The 18,426-nt window shown below is 48.9% G+C and overlaps 1 protein-coding gene across 3 annotated transcripts in view; it reads right to left on the reverse strand.

The window, feature by feature from the left end:
* Positions 1-4,734: 4,734 nt before the first annotated feature.
* Positions 4,735-18,426, reverse strand: part of TMEM72 (transmembrane protein 72) — a 28,313-nt gene continuing 14,621 nt past the window's right edge. The window contains exons 2-5 of one of the 3 annotated variants that reach the window (XM_081074773.1): positions 13,100-13,166; positions 8,846-8,917; positions 7,920-8,059; positions 4,735-6,629 (exon numbers count right to left, since the gene is read on the reverse strand). In XM_081074773.1, the coding sequence (XP_080930899.1) occupies positions 6,151-6,629; positions 7,920-8,059; positions 8,846-8,917; positions 13,100-13,166 (758 nt within the window). In that variant the 3' untranslated portion in view covers positions 4,735-6,150. Of the gene's footprint in view, positions 6,630-7,919; positions 8,072-8,845; positions 8,918-13,099; positions 13,167-18,426 lie in introns of all 3 variants that reach the window. The other 2 variants (XM_081074772.1, XM_081074774.1) reach the window with 2 other exon arrangements.

Raw genomic sequence — 18,426 nt, forward strand, 5'->3', positions numbered from 1 at the left:
TAAGAATTAAAGGAAAGCATGATGATGTCTTATCATATAGAGAATAAGAATAAAATAAATACAACAAAGAGAGATGAATTGTTTTAAAAAGAACCAAATGGAAATTGTAGAGTTGAAAAGTAAAATAAGCAAAATGAAAAGTTCAGTAGATTCAGCAGGAGATTTGACATAGCAGAGGAAAGAATAAGCAAACTTGAAGATAGATCAATGGAAGTTAATGCAATCTGAAGGACAGAGAAGGAAAAGGAATGAAGAAAAATGAACAGAGCCTCCAACTAAAGTGGGACATCATTATGCACACCAACATATGTAGAAGGAGACTACCAGGAAGGGAGGAGAGAGAAAAGGGGAAGAATAAATATTCTAAGAAATAATGGCTGAAAAATTCATAAGTTTAATGATAAACATTAATGTACACACCCAAGAAGCTCAATAAATTCCAAGTAGAGTAATTCAGAGACTTACGTTCAGGCAGATCATAGTCAGTATGTTGAAAGACAAAACAGAGAGGAAATCTTGAAAGCTCTAAGAGGAAAGGACTCGTCCTGTACAGAAGTGCAATAACAGCTAACTTTGCATCAGAGACAGTGGGGCCCAAAAGGCTGTGTGAAGACGTATTTAAAGTGCTGAAAGTTGACTCAAAACACACACACACAAATAAACGTGTCACCCAAGAACATTACATCCAGCAAATCTATCTTTCTAAAACTAAATGAAATATATTCCCAGACAAACAAAATCTGAGAGAATGTGTTGCCAGCAGATCTGTCTAACAAGAAATACTAAAGGAAATACTTCAGGCAATGACAATAATGGCACAAAGGAGGCAGATGGAAACAAAGCTATTTTGGAGCAAGGAAATGATACCAGAGGATAACCTGAACCTAAAGGAGGAAATGAAGAGAACCAGAAATGGCAAACAAGATTAATATGACAAATGATAAATATATACTTGATATCTTTTCTTCTCTCAGCTGCTTTAAAAGACATTAAGATTGTAAAAGTTAATAATTTCAACAATATATTGTTGGGTTCGTAACAGTTATAGAATATATATATACCAGGGGTGCCAAAAATGTATCCACATTTTAAGAGATGTTATCTATGCTCAGGGATAGTTCGCCATAATCAGAGGTGTCTGGAGGCTGATGGGAACCACTCTGAGCACCTCTTGTCATTGCAGAAGTCAAATGTGACTTGTATTCATCTTTTTGTTATCAGCATATATTGAGTATTAAAATTAATACAGATTTTTCCTTTCTTAAAATGTGTACACATATTTTTGGCTCTCTCTCTCTCTCTCTGTCTATATATATATATGTATATATATAGATCTATATCTATATCTATCTCTATCTCTATATCTATGTCTATCTATCTATTTATATATATAAATAGATAGATTCACACCTGTCAGAACGGCTATCATCACAAAGACAAGAAATAACAGGTATGGGTGAGGATGTGGTGAAAAGAGAACCCATAGAAAGTGGGGACAGAATGGAGCTATATAGAAGTAAAGTTTCTCTATTTCAATGGAATTAAGTTAGTATAAATATAAACTAAATTTTGATATATTTAAAGTGCATATTGTAATCCCTAAGACAACCACTAAGAAAATAATTCAAAATATAATTTAAAAATTTTTAAAGGAATTAAGTTTTTGCACTAGGAAGTACTTAATACAAAAGAAGGCAGTGAAGGATCAATAGAATAAGGGACAAACATGTTCATCTTCAATGATGCAGAAAATGCATTTGACAAAATCCAATATCCTTTCATGATTAAAAACACATTCTGGAAATAGAATGAAACTTTCTCAACTTCATAAAAGGAAACTACAAAAAAATCTAGCTAACATTCTACTCTGGTGAAAGACTGAATGCTTTCCCCAAGGATCAGGAACAAGACAAGGATGTCTGCTCTTGTTCTCTTCAGTGTTGGACTGGAAGTGCTACCCAAAGAAATTAGGCAAGAAAAAGAAATAAAAGGGTTTGAGATTGAAAAGAAAGAAGTAAAACTATCTCTATTTGCAGATGACATAATATTGTACGTAGATAATGATAAAAAATTGATGAAAAACTCTTGTATGAAGTAAATTAGAGGCATTACACTTCCTGATTTGAAACTATACTACAAGGCTATAGTAATCAAAACAGTGTGGTATCATCATAAAAACAGACACATAGATCAATGGAATAGTATAGAGAGCCCAGAAATAAACCCATGCACATATGGTCAATGAATTTATGACAAAGGAGCCTAAAATATACAATGGGGAAATGATAGTCTGTCCCTTCAATAAATGGTGTTGGGAAAACTGGATGGCCACGTGCCAAAGAGTGAAGCTGGACCCCCTATCTTACACCACACATAGAAGTCAACTCAAAGTGGATTAAAGACTTGAACATAGACCTAAAAGCATAAAACTCCTAGAAGAAAATAAGGGAATAAACTCTTTGACATTGGTCGTGGCGATGATTTTTTGGATTTGAAACTAAAGCAAAGGCAACAAAAGCAAAGATAAAAAAGTGGGACTATATCAAACTAAAAAGTTTCTGCACAGTAAAGGAAGCAATCAACAAAATGAAAAGGCAACATACAGAATGGGAGAAAATATTTGCAAATCATATATCTGGTAAGGGGTTAATATAAAAATATATAAGGAACTCATACAACTCAATATCAATCAATCAATCAATCAATAAACAAACATTAAAAAATAGGAAGAGGAACCAAATAGACATTTTTCCAGAGAAGACATAGTACAAATGGCCAACAGGTACATGAAATGGTGCTTAACATCAGTAATCATCATGGAAATGTAAATCAAAACCACAATGAGATACCACCTCACACCTGTCAGAACGGCTATCATCACAAAGACAAGAAATAACAGGTATGGGTGAGGATGTGGTGAAAAGAGAACCCTTGTGCACTGTTAGTGGGAATACAAATTGATGCAGCCACTGTGGAAAACAGTATCGAGGGTCCCCAAAACTTAAAAATAGAATTACAGTATGCTACAGCAATTACACTCCTGGGTACATATCCAAAGGAAATGAGAACAGGATGGAAAAGTGATAGCTGCACCACCATTCATTGCAGCACTATTCACAATAGCCAAGACATGGAAACAACTTAAGTGTTGTTCAACAGATAAATGGATAAAGAAGATGTGGTATATACACATACAATGAAATATTATTCAGCCATGAGAAAGAAGGAAACCCTGCCCTTTGAGATAACATGGATGGACATTGAGGGCATTATGCTAAATTGAATAACACAAACAGAGCAAGATAAATACTGTATGGTATCACTTAATGTGGAACTCCACCCCCAACCCCCAAACACACACACAAAAATATCAAACTCTTAGAAATATAAAGTAGAAAAGTAGTTGCCAGAGGCTGAGGGATTGGGGAAATAGGGAGAGATTGATAAAAGGGTACAAACTTTCAGCTATGAGATGAATAAAGTCTGAGGATCTAATGTAAAATATGGTGACTAGACATGATAATAATGCACTATATAATTAAAATTAGAAAAATAAATAAATTCAGCAAGTTTGTAAGATACGAGATCAACACACAAAAAGCAATTGTATTTCTACATACTAGCATCTGAAACTAAGATGTTTTAAGAAAACTAACTAGGGTGCTTAGGCCGGGGTATGGGTGTGGTGGGGAGTGATTGTTAACGGTTTTCATTTCTTTTGTGAAGGGGTGGGGTGGTGATGAAAATGTAAACTTAGATTGTGGTGTACTTGATTATGAACACACAAAACCATTTAAATTGGTGAGTTTTATGGTATGTGAATTTCATCTCGATGAAGATTTTTTAAAAACTAAAAAGAAAATACCTTAGGACTGATGGGAGAGAGCAGTTATCTTGGTGCCCTCCAGGGCACGGCTCCTCATAATTTGGGCACCACTATGGCTCTCTAAGCTACAGGGTGGTGGCCGCACCCTCCCTAGGCTCAAGCACTGGACTCAAGTTGAGAAAGAAATTGGCCTTGCCCCAAGACAAGTCTTGGCTCTATTTCTTCAGTGTTTCCTTACTTTGGGGCTTTCTTCCACAGCAACAGGAAGGGACACTCATGCTGACTGGATGATTTATAATCTGAAGAGCACTTTCCCCATCTTTCTTAGGTGAATGATCACACCAATCCTGAAGTGAAGGGGGATGGCCAAGATCAAGAGTGTTTGGTGGCAGATTTAATGATTCCCAGCCTAGTGCTCTTCCCACTTCTAATCACTCTGTTTCATATCTACGGAATGTCTGCTCGGCTTTCCGCTGAGAAAGGGAGTTGGGCCACAAAAGGGTCAGAGCTTCTGGTCTGTGCTCAGCAAGGATGAGGGCCATTATAGCATCTGTGCAGGGATAGCAGTGGATACAGACGTGGTTGTCTCGGGCTGAGAATCAAATGGAGACACATGGTGTCCATCTGCTCATGAGGATGTGCCACTTTCTTGCCTGGTCCACTGACAGAGGTGAGGCCTCTGGTCTAGTTAATGACTTCATCCTAGCCTTTTTTTTTCCCTGCAATAGGAGTGTTTGAGAGCTTTACTCCACTGATCTCCGTAAGAGCTAATGCTGCAGCAGACCCTCCCTTAACTGATGACAGGCAGCAGGAAGCCTAGATGTCTCAGAGTCACACGCACATCGCAGTACCCGGACTCCCAATGCCCCCTCACCTCTAAGACGCATCCTAAACAAGGCTCTAGAGCTGGGGTTTACAGAATAGTTTATTAAATGGGATCTGGCAGTTCCGACATTACATTTCTGGGTGTGCTTCTTGGTCATCTGTCCAGCTCTGCAGGCTGGGGTTCTGAGAACCGAGCAGGAGTGTAGGGGTCTCCAGAGGCTGGCCACGCCTGTGCTGTGCCCATCACGTCTAGACCTTAAAGCATGTGCCCTGAGGCCTGCTCTGCAGAACCTTGGTGTTTGCTCACATACACAATCGGGGAGCCACGTAACTGTGTCTTCAGATTGCTCATTAATTAAGATTGCCTATGAAGAAGAGTGTGTTTGTTCTTCCTTGCAATAATCCCATGGACCAAATGAAAACTATATTGCAAATCCTTTAACTAAGGAATATGATTCAAGTTTCTTTGCTCAATCTGGATTAACTGTCACTTCCATGGCTTCATGGCAGACAGCTAGCCTGCCTGTCACTTTCCTCCTATCCTCCCTTGTCCTCTCCTCTTCCCTTCCATTTTGAACACACATAATTTATCACCTATTTTGCCCCCAGGCACCTACGCACGCTGTGTTGTGTGTCGTCAGGGCGCCACCTCCATGGTCCCTGCATGCAGCACTCACTGCCTCCTGTGCTGTGGCATTCATGCTGAAGAATGTCATCGGCTTTCAAGATCTTTTAGTTTACATCATCTACTTGGAATCTTGGAAAAGTGCGTGTGGTACGGATGCAGAGAACCCGCAGCGATGCTTCTGGAATGACCATCATTCGTGTGGCCTGCTGTCCCTGCTGTGAGCACAGAGCAGCATTGTTTCCTGGAGTGGCTCCATGACTCCTGCTGCCCGGGCCAGCCCCAGAGCACACAGAGGACGTGGCCCATTGCTGGGCACTGAGCGTGGCCACACGGGCTGCAGTCCGAACTTGCCTGCCCACGCTGAGCAATCCTGACGGGGGTCAGGACCCACGGCCACTTTCAACACTTGCCCTTGACATGTGGAAGTTGCCCGTGCACCCTGGGTCTTCAGAGCTGGGGTGCTGCCTCAGAGGTGGTATGGGCCATATGTCCTTGCTGAGTGCTGGGACCTGCATCAGGAGCAGGAGAAGCCTGGTAGCTTCTCCTGGGCCTGAGGTTGCCTTGGGTGAAGCAGGAGTGATGGTCTCTTTGGGGAAAGCGCATGGATTTCCCCACTCCATGTCCAGGAGGAGGAACCTGTGCTGGCTCGAGGCAGCGTGGGCTTCACTTACGCCTCCCTCACAGCCACTGCAGGACCTGCCATGCCACCTGACGGCCCCAGAGGCTCTGCCACCGTGGGGATGTCTGCTCACCTGTTGAAGAGCTGATCTGTGAAGACTCCGTGCTCCCTGAGGGCCCATGGATATCAGGACTCTACAGGCGGGGCCATGCAGACCCCTCACTGAGTATCCCCCATGCTGGAGCAGGCCACTCAGAAGAGGCCGGTGGCCGCAAGAGGAGACAGAAAGAGCGGGTGCTGGGGGGCAGGGATGATGGGGGTGGTGTCGGACGTGGTCTCCTCTGGCTCGCTGTCCCCATCGTCCAGGCCTTCGGCGAGGGCTGGGATGATCCTGATCACACTGTCTTGAAAGTGCACTTGTTTCTTCTTGGCCAGAGAATCAGCGGGCTCCAGAGCCAGCTCCGTCAGGGTATCTGGGCGCTGGAGGGTGCTGGGCTTCCTGGTGCCCTTCAGGATGCTCTTCATGTGGATGAAGAGGGAGCTGGACCCCTCTTTGAGGGCTCCGTGGAAAGTGTAGGTTTGCTCAGTGTCCCCAGAACCAGTGGTGCTCATGGTGCTGCTGGAGGGGTCTGTGTACTGCTCCGGGGGGGCCGGCACCTCAGGGGCAGCTTTGCTCCTCTTGTGCTTGCTCAGCAGGAAGTAGGCCAGGCCGGTGATGATGAGCATGGAGCCTGGAAGAGATTGGGAGGTCAGGATGCTGGGTGTGTCCTGGAGAAAAGCCAGAGGATGTCCAAGCCCACTGTTCCCAATGGCCCCAGTTGCACACCCGTGTGGCCACACTCAGGCCCACTGCCCTCCAGCTTTCACGCCTAACTTGGCCTCATACACCCACAAGAGACTTGGGGGGCAGCAGGCCTAACGCTCTGCTGAGGTCTGTTGGCAGGGCATGTGTTGTGCTAGGGCCCTGACCCTGATTGTGAGCTAGCAGACCTGTAGCTGAGGCTCCCTTCCTATTGGCAGCTGACCCTGGTGCTGCCTGAACAGCCTCCCATCTTCACGCTCAGCCTCCCTCTTAGGAAGGCTTATTGGAGCTAGCCCCATGACACCTTCAGTGGGCCTGGACTCTATATTGCTTACTGGGCCCCACGTGCTGAACCGGATTTCCTTCCCACTGTCACTCAGCCTCCTCAGTGAACACTGAGGAAAGTGCAGATACCCATTGGTGAGGCTGGCGACACACTGGCCCCTCCTGGCCTCTCACACAGCCTCCAGGCCAGAGGCCCCTGTGTCCCAGGCTTGCTGCGCTGGGTTTCCTGCTGGAGCCCTGCACCATCCAGAGGAAGGGTGGAGGTGGCGGTGCTGCCTGTCGGGCCAGAGCCTCCTGTGCCCCTCATTTCCTAAGGAGTGGGAGGCTGTGGCTTGCTCTGGCCTCTGCCGTGCTGAAAGCTGCTCAGGAGTCCACTGGGGGGCCGTGAGCAGTGGCCTTCAGAGGCTGTGAGAGGTACGGTAACAGAAACCACAGGAAGGAAAAGAGGCTCTGCCTTCCAATCCTGTCTCCCTGGACAGGTGGCTTCCTAGAATTTTAGATGGTCGTGAGGAGAGGCACAGCTTTCACAGCTGGGAGGAGAGAAGAGGAGAGTACTAGCAGAAAAGGTCATGGATAAAACCCAGGAGGTGGGAGCACTGAGTCCTCAGTTCTGGGATCAGGAATCAGGCTGACCATCAGGGTCTAGGAGGTGGAGTGGGAGAAGACGTTGGGCTGTGAGGGTCTTTTGGGGTCCCCCATCCTTGTGTGCCTTCCAAATCAGGCTGAGGAGTTTGGACCTGAATCAGTAAGCATTGACGAGACATGGCCGGCTTTGGGCAGAGGAGTGAGCCTTTCACACCTTCTGAAAGCTCAATCCACACTCAGGCATTGGAGGAAAGGCCAGGTCCCATTTGGGGGCACAGCCTTGGACACCCACAGGAAAGCCCCTCCTGCTCAGAGCCCACCTGCTTCCACCACCTCCTGGAGCTCCTACCTGGGATGGTCACGTGCCAGACCAGCACAGGATGGAGGAAGCAGGCCACGGACAGCAGCATGTAGGCCAGGAACTTCTGGAAGCAACCCAGCCAGCGGGCCTTCTCCCTTGTTCTGTCTGCCAGGGACCCTGGCCGACACCTAGGAAGGAGCCTAGGATTACCAGGAAGCAGGGTGTGACTCAGGAAGCCCCAGCAACACATGAGGCTGTAGGAGGCTGGGACAATATCCTGCTGTAGCCTAGCTCCCCACAGTGGCCTCTGGCTGAACACCCCCAAGGGTGGGAGTTCTCCGTTAGGGGTTCCACAGTTAGGGTGTTGCCTGAGCCCCTCCAGAGGGGCTGCACAGGCAGTGGGAATTCTACCGTGGAGTGGAGAAGGTGTGCATGCGGGAGACACCTGGCTGAGATGGTTGTGTGGACGATGCATTGCACAAGGGGCCTGCCACGTGGGTGAGCAGCTGGGATCCGGCTGACCCTGCTGAGAGTGTTGCCGAGGTATGAGATGGAATTGGCTCAGAGGGGCTTCTTTCTCAGCTGGCATGCAGAGTCCATACAGGAGCCCAGCAGAGTACTGAGCAGGTTTCCTCAGGGTTGCTGCCTCCAGGTTTAGAGGGAGGAAAGCACTGGCATTTAGGTCCCTCTCTCTCATCCTCTGAACTGGCCGGGAGCAAGGATCTGCACAGCTGCACTCTGCCCAGGCTAGCTTTGAGGAGTGGAGGTCCGCAGCATGGCCCTCCTCCACCATCCCGCTGCCACGGCTCCATGGTGCCCCCTAGCGGTCATTCTTTTGTAACCACACTGTCTGGGAGCGTAGGGGTCCAGAGCTGGTACAATGTCCCCTTAAGCTCAGGGCTCCTCCCTCCTATCCCCCCCCACCCCCCGCCCCCAGAAGTTGCAAGGATCCCTTGGCAGTGGAGGCTACTTACTGGAAGCAGATGGCCAGCAGCTGAGCTACAAAGTAGGCCCCTTCACACACGGAAATGGCGGCTCCTGTAAATCTATGATGGAGACAGGTGAGGGAGGCCCGGCACCCTCTGACTCTTTCTTCGCTTTCCCGTGGGCCATCTTCTCACAGCACCTTGGCCTCCTGGGTATCTACAACTGACCAACTGACCAGGAGTTTTTTGACCTAATCCTGTCACCCAACCAGCATCTCCCAGGAGCTGTCTTGTTGGACTGTAGTGGTGGAGGGGGTGGGGTCCGGGACCCAGAGAGAGGTGAGCGGGGAGCTGCAGGGGAGACCAGGCCAGCAGGGGAGACGATCTTGACCACAGCACCCTTGTGTGGACACCGACAAGCATGTCTTCTACCTGCTGTTAGCAGGATGGACACCTACTGCCTGACTGTGAGAGCCTTAAGGCTGGATCTATTCCCAAACCCTGTCCTTCTCCCTCTTGTCTCATCATCCAAAAAGTCACCAGGAGCAGCTGATTGTGTTCCTCAAGTAGCCTTAGAATCAGTCCCCTTCTCTCTGGCCTCACCTGTATCGCCTGAGTTTGGGCATTGCCCCCTGGACACCTGCACCACCTTGCCTCTTTTGGCCTCCCTAACTCCCTGGCCCTCACCTCCTGCCCCCTGCTACTCCACTCTGTCACTACCAGTGTGCCCCAAGGGCTCCTTCTGACACCTAAATCTGATTGTATTCCTCCCAATCTAGAGTGCTTCAAAGCCTCCTTATGTTCCAGGTGTGGTCCAGGGACATTGCAATCAGAATCTCCTGGGGAATACATAAAATCATAGATTCCTGGGCCAGCCCCTTACTTTCTATATCAGAATCTTTGGGAATGGAAGTTACATTTTTTTATTGGAGAGTATCACTGGCCTATAGAATTGAAATTCCTTAGCATGTCTTTTAAAGCCCTACATGAGCTTCCATATTCCTCTGACTACACAAGAAGCTATCAGATGCCCCAGGGCCTTTGCACAGATGAGCCCCTCTTGGAAGGACTCCCCCTTCCTCCTTGTGTCTGTTTGGTGGACTCTTGCTTCTCCATGTTGCGTGGTGCAACCAGAGTAGTTCCCTCTCTAATTCTTTCATGTAGCCAGGGCCGACTCTGGGAAAACCTTATTGAACTGGAGTGAATGAGTGAGTGAGAAGAGATACTGCCTTGCACCCTGAAGGGTCAGGGTTTCCTCAGGGCCCTGGCCATTGCCCCTGCTACTGATCAACTGTGTAACCACAGGCAAGTGGCTTGCTCTCTCTGTGCCTGTTTCCTCAGCTGTAAAGGGAGAGAAATTATAGTGCTTAACCAATAGAATTGTGATAAGCACTAAATGAGTCGATTTTTGTAAAGCCCTTCAAACGTGCTTGGCAAAAAGTACTATTATATAAATGTTATTATCATTTCTCTGTCTCTCTCTGTCTCTGTCTGTCTGTCTGTCTATCTGTCTGTCTGTCTCTCTCTCTCTCTCTCTGTCCTCTGTCTCTGTCTCTATCTCTCTGTCCTCTCTCTCTCTCTCTCTCTCTTTCTCTCTCTGTCTTCTGTCTCTGTCTGTCTCTCTCTCTCTCCCCCTCCCTCCCTCTCTGTGTGTTTGTGTGTGTATGACCGTTTAGTACTTGACCTCTACTTTCTCCCACTCTCTGTATGCTGCCCAGTGTCTCCCTAACTCTTGCTCTTCAGCTTTTAAATGGTAATACCCTTCAGCCATTGGTGCGACCACTGTTTGTGGATAAGTGGAGGGAGGCAGTGAGGAGCCTCATGGAAATAGGAAGAAGGGAGAGGAAGCAAGTATAGAGAGACATGGGGAAGAACAATGGGAAAGCCAGTGACAGATCAGTTCCTACTGGTGCCTGTCTGCTCTTGACCATGGCCCCTGCTTGGTTCTGGGGACCCAGAGAAGGCAGTGACAGTTATATAGGGAGTGTGCTATGCTCCGTGAATGCTCCGAGTGTGAGGGAACACTGGGGAGGATGGGAGGAAGAAGGAGTGACTAAAGGGAGGCAGGGCATTTGCACACTTGGGTGGCCCTTGAGGAATGAGTGGGCATGAGTGCAGGAGGGATGGCCAGGGTGGGTTGTGGGTGCCAATCCTACAGGGTCGGAGAGCAGGGCATGAGTGGAGAACACAAACTAGTTCACAGTGAGTGGAGGGGGAACGGAGGGTGGACATAACGTCTTCTAGGCCTGAACCACAGAGTGACCAGATGGGCATCGTGTCCCCTCGAGACAGGCAGAGCAGTCGGGAAGAGGCAGGATGCTGGGCAGAAAGCAGTAAGCATTAACTAGCGCAGACTTGACCTGTTACAGTAGGATGATAACCCTAGCTCTTACCCGAAGTGATGTTCGTGGTTGAACTAGGCGACTATATGGAGATGAGGGGGCCTAGGCCTTGTTCTGGATGCCAGAGAGACAGTGCAAAAGCTGGGACAGGCTCAGCAAGACAGTAGGATACCCAGAGCAAGAAGTCACTTCCAGCCAGTGAGGGTTTCAGGCCTGGGGCAGGTGTCCCAGGACAGAATGTCAGGCTTTGGGAATGCTGAAGGGGGTGGAAAGGTGCCCTGGGTGCTCAACAGGATGAGCAAAGGCTTAGAAGTGAGATGATGTCAGTGAGCTTGGGAGAGTCAGAAACTCCTGGGGTGTAAACTGAGTGACAAGGAATAAGGTGGAGGCCAGAAGTTGACAAAAGAGTGTGGACTGGAGCCTTAAAAGCCTTAGGAGGTCATCAGGGAGACCTCTGTTTCTAGGTAGCTGACGCTGTGGCAGTGGGGAAATGCACTGGGAAGTTAGCATGTGTTTGGGAGATGGTGGGTGAGATCTACCTGGCACAACAAAGGGTTTGTCTGGGGCAGGCATCTTCTTAGGATGCAGATGAAGCCACCATGGCTAGGGTGGAGGGGACTGTGGGGGAGCAGATAATACAGCCTGGTGACTCTGCAGGCAGACAGGGCTCCCTGTATCCCTCAAGATGGGGCTGTTGAGAAGCTGGTCAGAACCGGTGGGGACTCCAGGCAGTCCTCCTCTCTGGGACACCACTGCACAGTGACCTCCTTCCCACCAGGGGGCGTCTGCAGAGGCAGCTGGCAGAGAAGAAAGGACCGAGGCTGGGGAACTAGATGGACCTGCTACTCATGAGCTTGGAAAATGGGCTGAGCTGCTTACCCTCCCTGAATTTTTTCATCTGTAAAACTAGGGTGGTACTCACTTCTGTGCTGCCAGCGTTAAAGAACATAATGTAAATAAAACATTTAACTGTGCTGGGCATGGAGATGGGCTCTCATTTATGGTCCTTCGAGTTGAATTTCCTCTGTCTAAAATAAGAGCTCAGTTAATGTTTGCTGAATAAAGAAATTATTGAAGAGATGAATAGGTGGATAGATACGAGGTCTGACAATTAAGTTCGTGCACTTGTTGCTAACCTTTTTTGACATCAGATTTGTTATGAATTTGTACAGGTTTACTATTTCGAAGTGCTGAATAGGCTGCGTGAAAAAGTTAGATGACGTGAACTTTTCGCCACCAATTCATGGCTCTTGCATCACGACAATGCACCAGCTCACACAGCACTGTCTGTGAGGGAGTTTTTAGCCAGTAAACAAATAACTGCATTGGAACACGCTCCCTACTCACCTGATCTGGCCCCCAATGACTTCTTTCTTTACCTGAAGAGAAAGGAACTATTGAAAGGAAGACATTTGGATGACATTCAGGACATCAAGGTAATATGATGACAGCTCTGATGGCCATTCCAGAAAAGAGTTCCAAAATTGCTTTGAAAGGTGGATTAGGCAATTGGTATTGGTGCCTAGCTTCCCAAGGGGAGTACTTCGAAGGTGACTGTAGTGATGTTCAGCAATGACGTATGTAGCACTTTTTCGAGGATGAGTTCATGAACTTAATTGTCAGACCTCATAGATGGATGCGTGGATAGATGGATAGGTGGGTGGGTGGGTGGATGGGTGGATGGATGGATGGATGGATGGATGGGTGGGTGGATGGGTGGATGGGTGGATGGGTGAATCAGAAGTTGTGTAGGTGGATGGAAGGAAGGATAATTAGTTAATTTATGGATGATCTGACTAAAGTCATTCCCAAAGCATAGAGTATCCTAAGGCCCCTCTTGTCCTCCCACCTTTGGGATAGGATGGCCCTAGCCTGGGAAAGGCTAGGTCAGTCTGAGCAGACAGACTCAGGGTGAGTTGGAGGAGAATATGCAGGCAGGGGCACGTTCACACATACTCACAGCAGGTAGAAGGCCAGGCTTTTGAAGTGCCCCCGGAGGAAGGTCTCGGTGCCCACGCCGATCAACACTAGGAGGGGAAGAGGAGGGGACAGTGGCCCAGGTGCCCTGGCCACAGCACTACCCTGAGGACGGCTCTTTGGCATGGAGTGAGCCTTCTCCCAGGGCATGAGAGCCAGGAGAGGCTCTTCCACACATGGCACAGGGATTGGTGGCTGGGAAGATACACGAAAGCAGGGATCCTTCTGAGTTGGTCTGTGAAAACCAGAGTGGTTTCAGGCAGAACCCTAGAGGTCTTTTAACCCAGTCTCCCCAGAGTGCAGACGTCATCTTCTGCCTGCATTGGTCCTGCCACAACCCCTGAGGACCCCAGAGACAGCCCATGCTGACAGGCTACCAAACGCTCTGCTGCACAGTGGTCCTTCACATGTCCCGGCCTCAGGGCCCTGGCCGTCCCGCAGGCCCATGGCCATGTGCACTATGTGCCTGGGCTTCAGTGCGTGGCCACAGTGGGGCCGGCCCGTTGTCATGCCTCTGAGGCCTCTTTTTCACCTGCTGGTCTGACAGCTGCATCACACACTCTGGGCTCATTGCTTTGGGCCCAGGGCTGAGTAAGCCCCTGGGGGTTTGCTGTGACGTGGGATGCTGCTCAGCCTCATCTCTCCTCCTGCCCTTTCTTGGCATTTGGTGCTCAAACACTTCACCTTCACTTTTTGTCTTGGAAACACCTTTCCAGACTTGCTGGCTCCCTGTTACCTCCTCACGGGGACTCCCTGGCTCTCACAGCTTCACTCAACCAGCCGTGGCTCTGGCCCCATTCACTCAATGATGGAAACATTACACGTCAGCACTCAGGTGTTCCTAGACCTTCTTCCAGGACCACATTGGCCCACTAATCAGACCTCTTTCTGGCCCCATGCACCCTACATTTCTGTCTTTGGGTTCAGATGACACACCCAGGTATTTGCCATTGTGTCTTCACCATGTCTCCCTCCCACAAAGTCAGAGATAGTGGGCTGAGCTGTCAAAGGTGGCCCTGAGTGGCCCTTCCTCTGCTCCCCTCAGCAGCTTCCCTGGGCCTGATGCCGCCTGTCTTCCCTGGCAGAGATACTGTGTACGCTTCCAGCTCTGGGCGACCTGAGCCCCTAATCCACTGCAGATGTGCTGCCTCCTGAAGTGCAGTGCGGAGCCCCTTTCTTAGGCCACCAGCACTTCTACCCCTCCCTTTGGGGGGATTACGGAAGTGCTTCAGGGAGGAGGGACAGAGCACTTTGATCTAGGAAGGGGGGAGGCTCCTATGTATTCTTAGCGATGAGGCTTCCGTGCTCGCTGGTGCTGGAGGTGCAGGAGGACACTGGGCCTCTGTCCTCTGCAGCTTCCAGCTGCTCGTGGGCTCATCCCAGGTGAGCAGCTGGGGGTGCTGGTCAGCTACACCACTCTGCACTGTTAGCATAACTGCAGAGAACGTAATGGTGTCCGCACAATCTTCACATGCATGCTGGTTCCTCACAGCAGCCCTGAGGCATGTAGGGAGTTATGTATACCCCATCTTACGGGGAGGAAAGTGAGGCTCAGTGACCTGCATTTGTCTCACAAGGACACACACAGGCTGGAACTAGAAAACCTACAGACCGAACTTGAGACTTCTGGCTCTAGGTGGTTTTCACTGTCTACCAGCATACGAGGTAAGACAATTAAATTCATGAACTCATCCTAGAAAAAGTGCTACACACCTCATTGCTGAATATCACTATGGTCACCTTCGAAGTCCTCCCCTTGGGAAGCTATGCACCGATGCCAGTGCCTAGTCTACCCTTCAAAGCAATTTTGGAACTCGTTTTCTGGAATGGCCATCAGAGCTGTCGTCGTATTACCCTTCATGTCCTGTCATCCAAATGTCTTCCTTTCAATATTTCCTTTATCTTCAGGTAAAGAAAGAAGTCACTGGGGGCCAGATCAGGTGAGTAGAGAGGGTGTTCCAATGCAGTTATTTGTTTACTGGCTAAAAACTCCCTCACAGACAGTGTCCTGTGAGCTGGTGCATTGTCGTGATGCAAGAGCCATGAATTGTGGGTGAAAAGTTCAGGTCGTCAACTTTTTCACGCAGCCTTTTCAGCACTTCCAAATAGTAAACTAAGTTAGTTGGTATAAATTCATAATGAATAATCCCTCCGATATAAAAAAAGTTAGCAACATTGTTGCAACAAGTTCACAAACTTAATTGTCAGACCTCATATGTGTGCTCTGTGGTGTGTGTGTGTGTGTGTGTGTGTGTGTGTGTGTGTTTTGCAGGCAAATGCCCATTTAATTTTCACTATGTATCCTGTTCTCAGCACTTAGCATCTATTAACTTACAACAGTCCTATGTGACAGCACTATGTTATCCTCATTTTACAGAAGAGGAAACTGAGGCACGGAGAGTGTAAGTAAAACAAATAAACCAACTAACTGTGGATGCCTAGGTCAGATCCTGCATTTCAATCTCACATTCTCTAGTTAATAGCTGAGTCACTCAATCTCTCGGAGCCTCAGTTTCTTAATTATCCCTCTTGCACATAATGTTGTGAGAATTCAGTAAGCTAATCTTTGCCAAGAACATCGTAACTGCTCAGTGAAATTGCTTGTTAATTTTTGGCAGAGGCTTCATTCACATTGTAGTCTTTGTAGGTTTGCATGGGCCTGTGCAAGATGCCAGTAGTTGGAAGGTAAAGGTCTCGGGAATGCAGCCCCTTTCCTTTAGTTGCACCCATTTGGTGTGTGGAGACCTATTTTGATAACTTTTAACTGAAACAAAGGGTCTACAGTCAAAGGGGCATTTGAGGAACACTCTAGAGGCAGGACTTATTTGCAGTTAAAAAAAAAATCAAGTAACAACTGAGAAATGAGAAAGCTGGGTTGGAATCCCAGTTCTGTGTGTTATGACCTTGGTAAAATGGGTAGGTACTTAACCCATCAGAGTTAGGATTCCCATCTGTGGAATGGGGAGAATAAGTTATACCTCACAGAGTTGTCTCTTGGATTGGAGAAAAATCAGTCTGAAATGCAGAGCTTTGTGCTTGGTAAGTGTCAAGTGGTCAATACACATGTGTTCTTTCCTCCCTCTAACTCGGGACGTGTCAGCTTCCCCAGGCTGCATCTAGCCCATTTTGTACTAAGGAAAGTGGGGCCACCACCCAAAAGCTCTCAACCAACCACAGCAATGCTGGATTCTGCAAGCCCAAGGACAGAGGTATGCCCTCTGGCTAGAGAAGGAGGGCAGGGGGATGGAGCCAGGAGTAGGGGTCCTCAGGCCTGGAGATCCCTAAGGGGGCCAGCGGGATTTTCATGGGAGCCCTAAGGCCTCTTGTCACCAGGGCCAATGGGTCACATACTTTCGGCTTGATCCTCCCAGTTCTGGGGCTCCCATTCTCAGAGGCAGACCATGCAAGGTTGAAACAACACGGATCAAAATGAAGTCCTTCCTTCTGTCCCCTGCATCTGTTTGCCTGCGGCCTTGACCACAGTCTTGCTTCTGCCCTGGACCTATTTGGCTGTATTCCTTGGTGTCTCCTGGCAGCTCCTCCTAGACTGTGCTTTCCTGTGTCATCTGTGGTTTCCTGTTGGGGTGATCTGAGGTCAAGCCCAATGGTGTGCTGGATTGCATCATCGGGCTTCTCTCTGGGGTATGCTTGGTCCAGGGGGAAAAATGAGATACGGACTGAGAAAAGCATGGTGACCCAGGCTATAAGAGAGGCTTATCTGAGTGCTCAGGGGGCCAGAGAGAGCAGAGCCATTCTGGGAATTACCAGCAAAGACATTATAAAGAGGATTCAAGCAAGGTGGACTGGGAAGGCAGGAAATAGACATGTGCAAATGGAGGGGCACGGCATTGCAGGAAGACCCCTCCTCACCATTATGACAGAAGGTTATTTCATCTGGAGCAGGGGCACAGGGAGGGGGCAGTACATGTGACTGAGGCTGGACTGTGGGGTTTTAAGCAGATTCCACATGTTGGGCAGGGGGAGCCTTGAGTGTTTTGGAGCAGCCGAGTGACGTGTTCAAATTGGCATTTCAGAAAGCTTTCCACATCAGGCAGAAGGGGTAAGAGGCTTTGGTAAGACTGCCCGGCAGATGGGAGGTGGTAGCAAGGTACTGGACACTGCCCGGCGTGCTCTGGGAACCCCCGTCTGGCGCACTGGTAGCCTCCAGTTCCTCTGTTGGCCTGGTTTAAAGCAAAGTTCACTCTGTGGCTCCTGATGGTATGCCCAGGTGACCCTGTTCACCCGTCTGCAGGGCAGTACCCAAGAGAAGGGGGTTGCTCCGGCTGGGGCCCAGATAAGGAGGCTTCCCAGGCTCAGAGGAGAAGGGCGTGTCCTGCTGAAACATGATGGTCTCTCACCATTTTCTGGGTAGTGGAAGCAGAGGTGTGGGATGGTCACAGGTGAGCAGAGGCATTTGGATTTCCAAGCTCCCTGGGCATGCCAGCCCAGCAAGCTGCCTCTCAGGGAGGTCATACCACGTGCCGTACACCTCAGTAAGCCCTCTACACACATTTACTCTGCACAACGTTCCTTGAGGTGAAAATTGTCAACCCCATGTTATTTACGGAAAACTCTAAGGACCAGCACCCTGGAAGTGAGCACCTTTCCAGGCACACTGGTAGTGAGGGCAGAGGGAAGCCAGGAGCAGGACCCATTCCACTGGTTCCCAGGTGCCTGGCAGGGGAAGGACTCTGGTGAGAACGGTGCAGGTGGAGGAGGGCATTTCCTCGGGCCCTTCATAAGCACGGAGGAGGGGGTGTCCCGTGAATGAGGTCTGTGTCGTCGTGGGCAGTAGACCACTGCATCTCCCAAGCCCACTTGTGAATGGATTTTTGAAACGTCTGCATGGGAAAGAGCCAGGACCCAGAGTCAGTCCTCCTTCCATCACCATATATTTGATCCCTTTTACGCTCAATTGTCACCCAAATAAACTTTAATTAAAAAAAAAAAAAGGACCAGGAAACCGCCTCTTCACTGCCTCAGTGACCTGCCTGGTGCTCAAGCTGTGTGGTTACCGCCCATCCAACCCTCACCCTGGGCATCTGGCAAAGGACCCTCAGCCTGGGCAGGCCGAGCTCTATTCTGAGAGTGAGAAGTGGTCGCAGCCTGAATCTCCTCACCCAGGGCAGTTCCACCCAGCAACCCAAGGGCACTCAAGTTCCAAAGTCCCCCCAGGAGAGTCCACACCCTCATTCACGACACATTCTCTGTGTCAGGCCCAGGTAAAGTACAGGGGTGCAAAGAAAATAGGGGTCTGAGCCTGGGCATACCGTCCCAGACCCAGGAAATAAAGTGATGTCCCGGGTGGGA

This window comes from Rhinolophus hipposideros (assembly GCF_964194185.1).
Source record: "Rhinolophus hipposideros genome assembly, chromosome: 15".
Taxonomy (NCBI): domain Eukaryota; kingdom Metazoa; phylum Chordata; class Mammalia; order Chiroptera; family Rhinolophidae; genus Rhinolophus; species Rhinolophus hipposideros.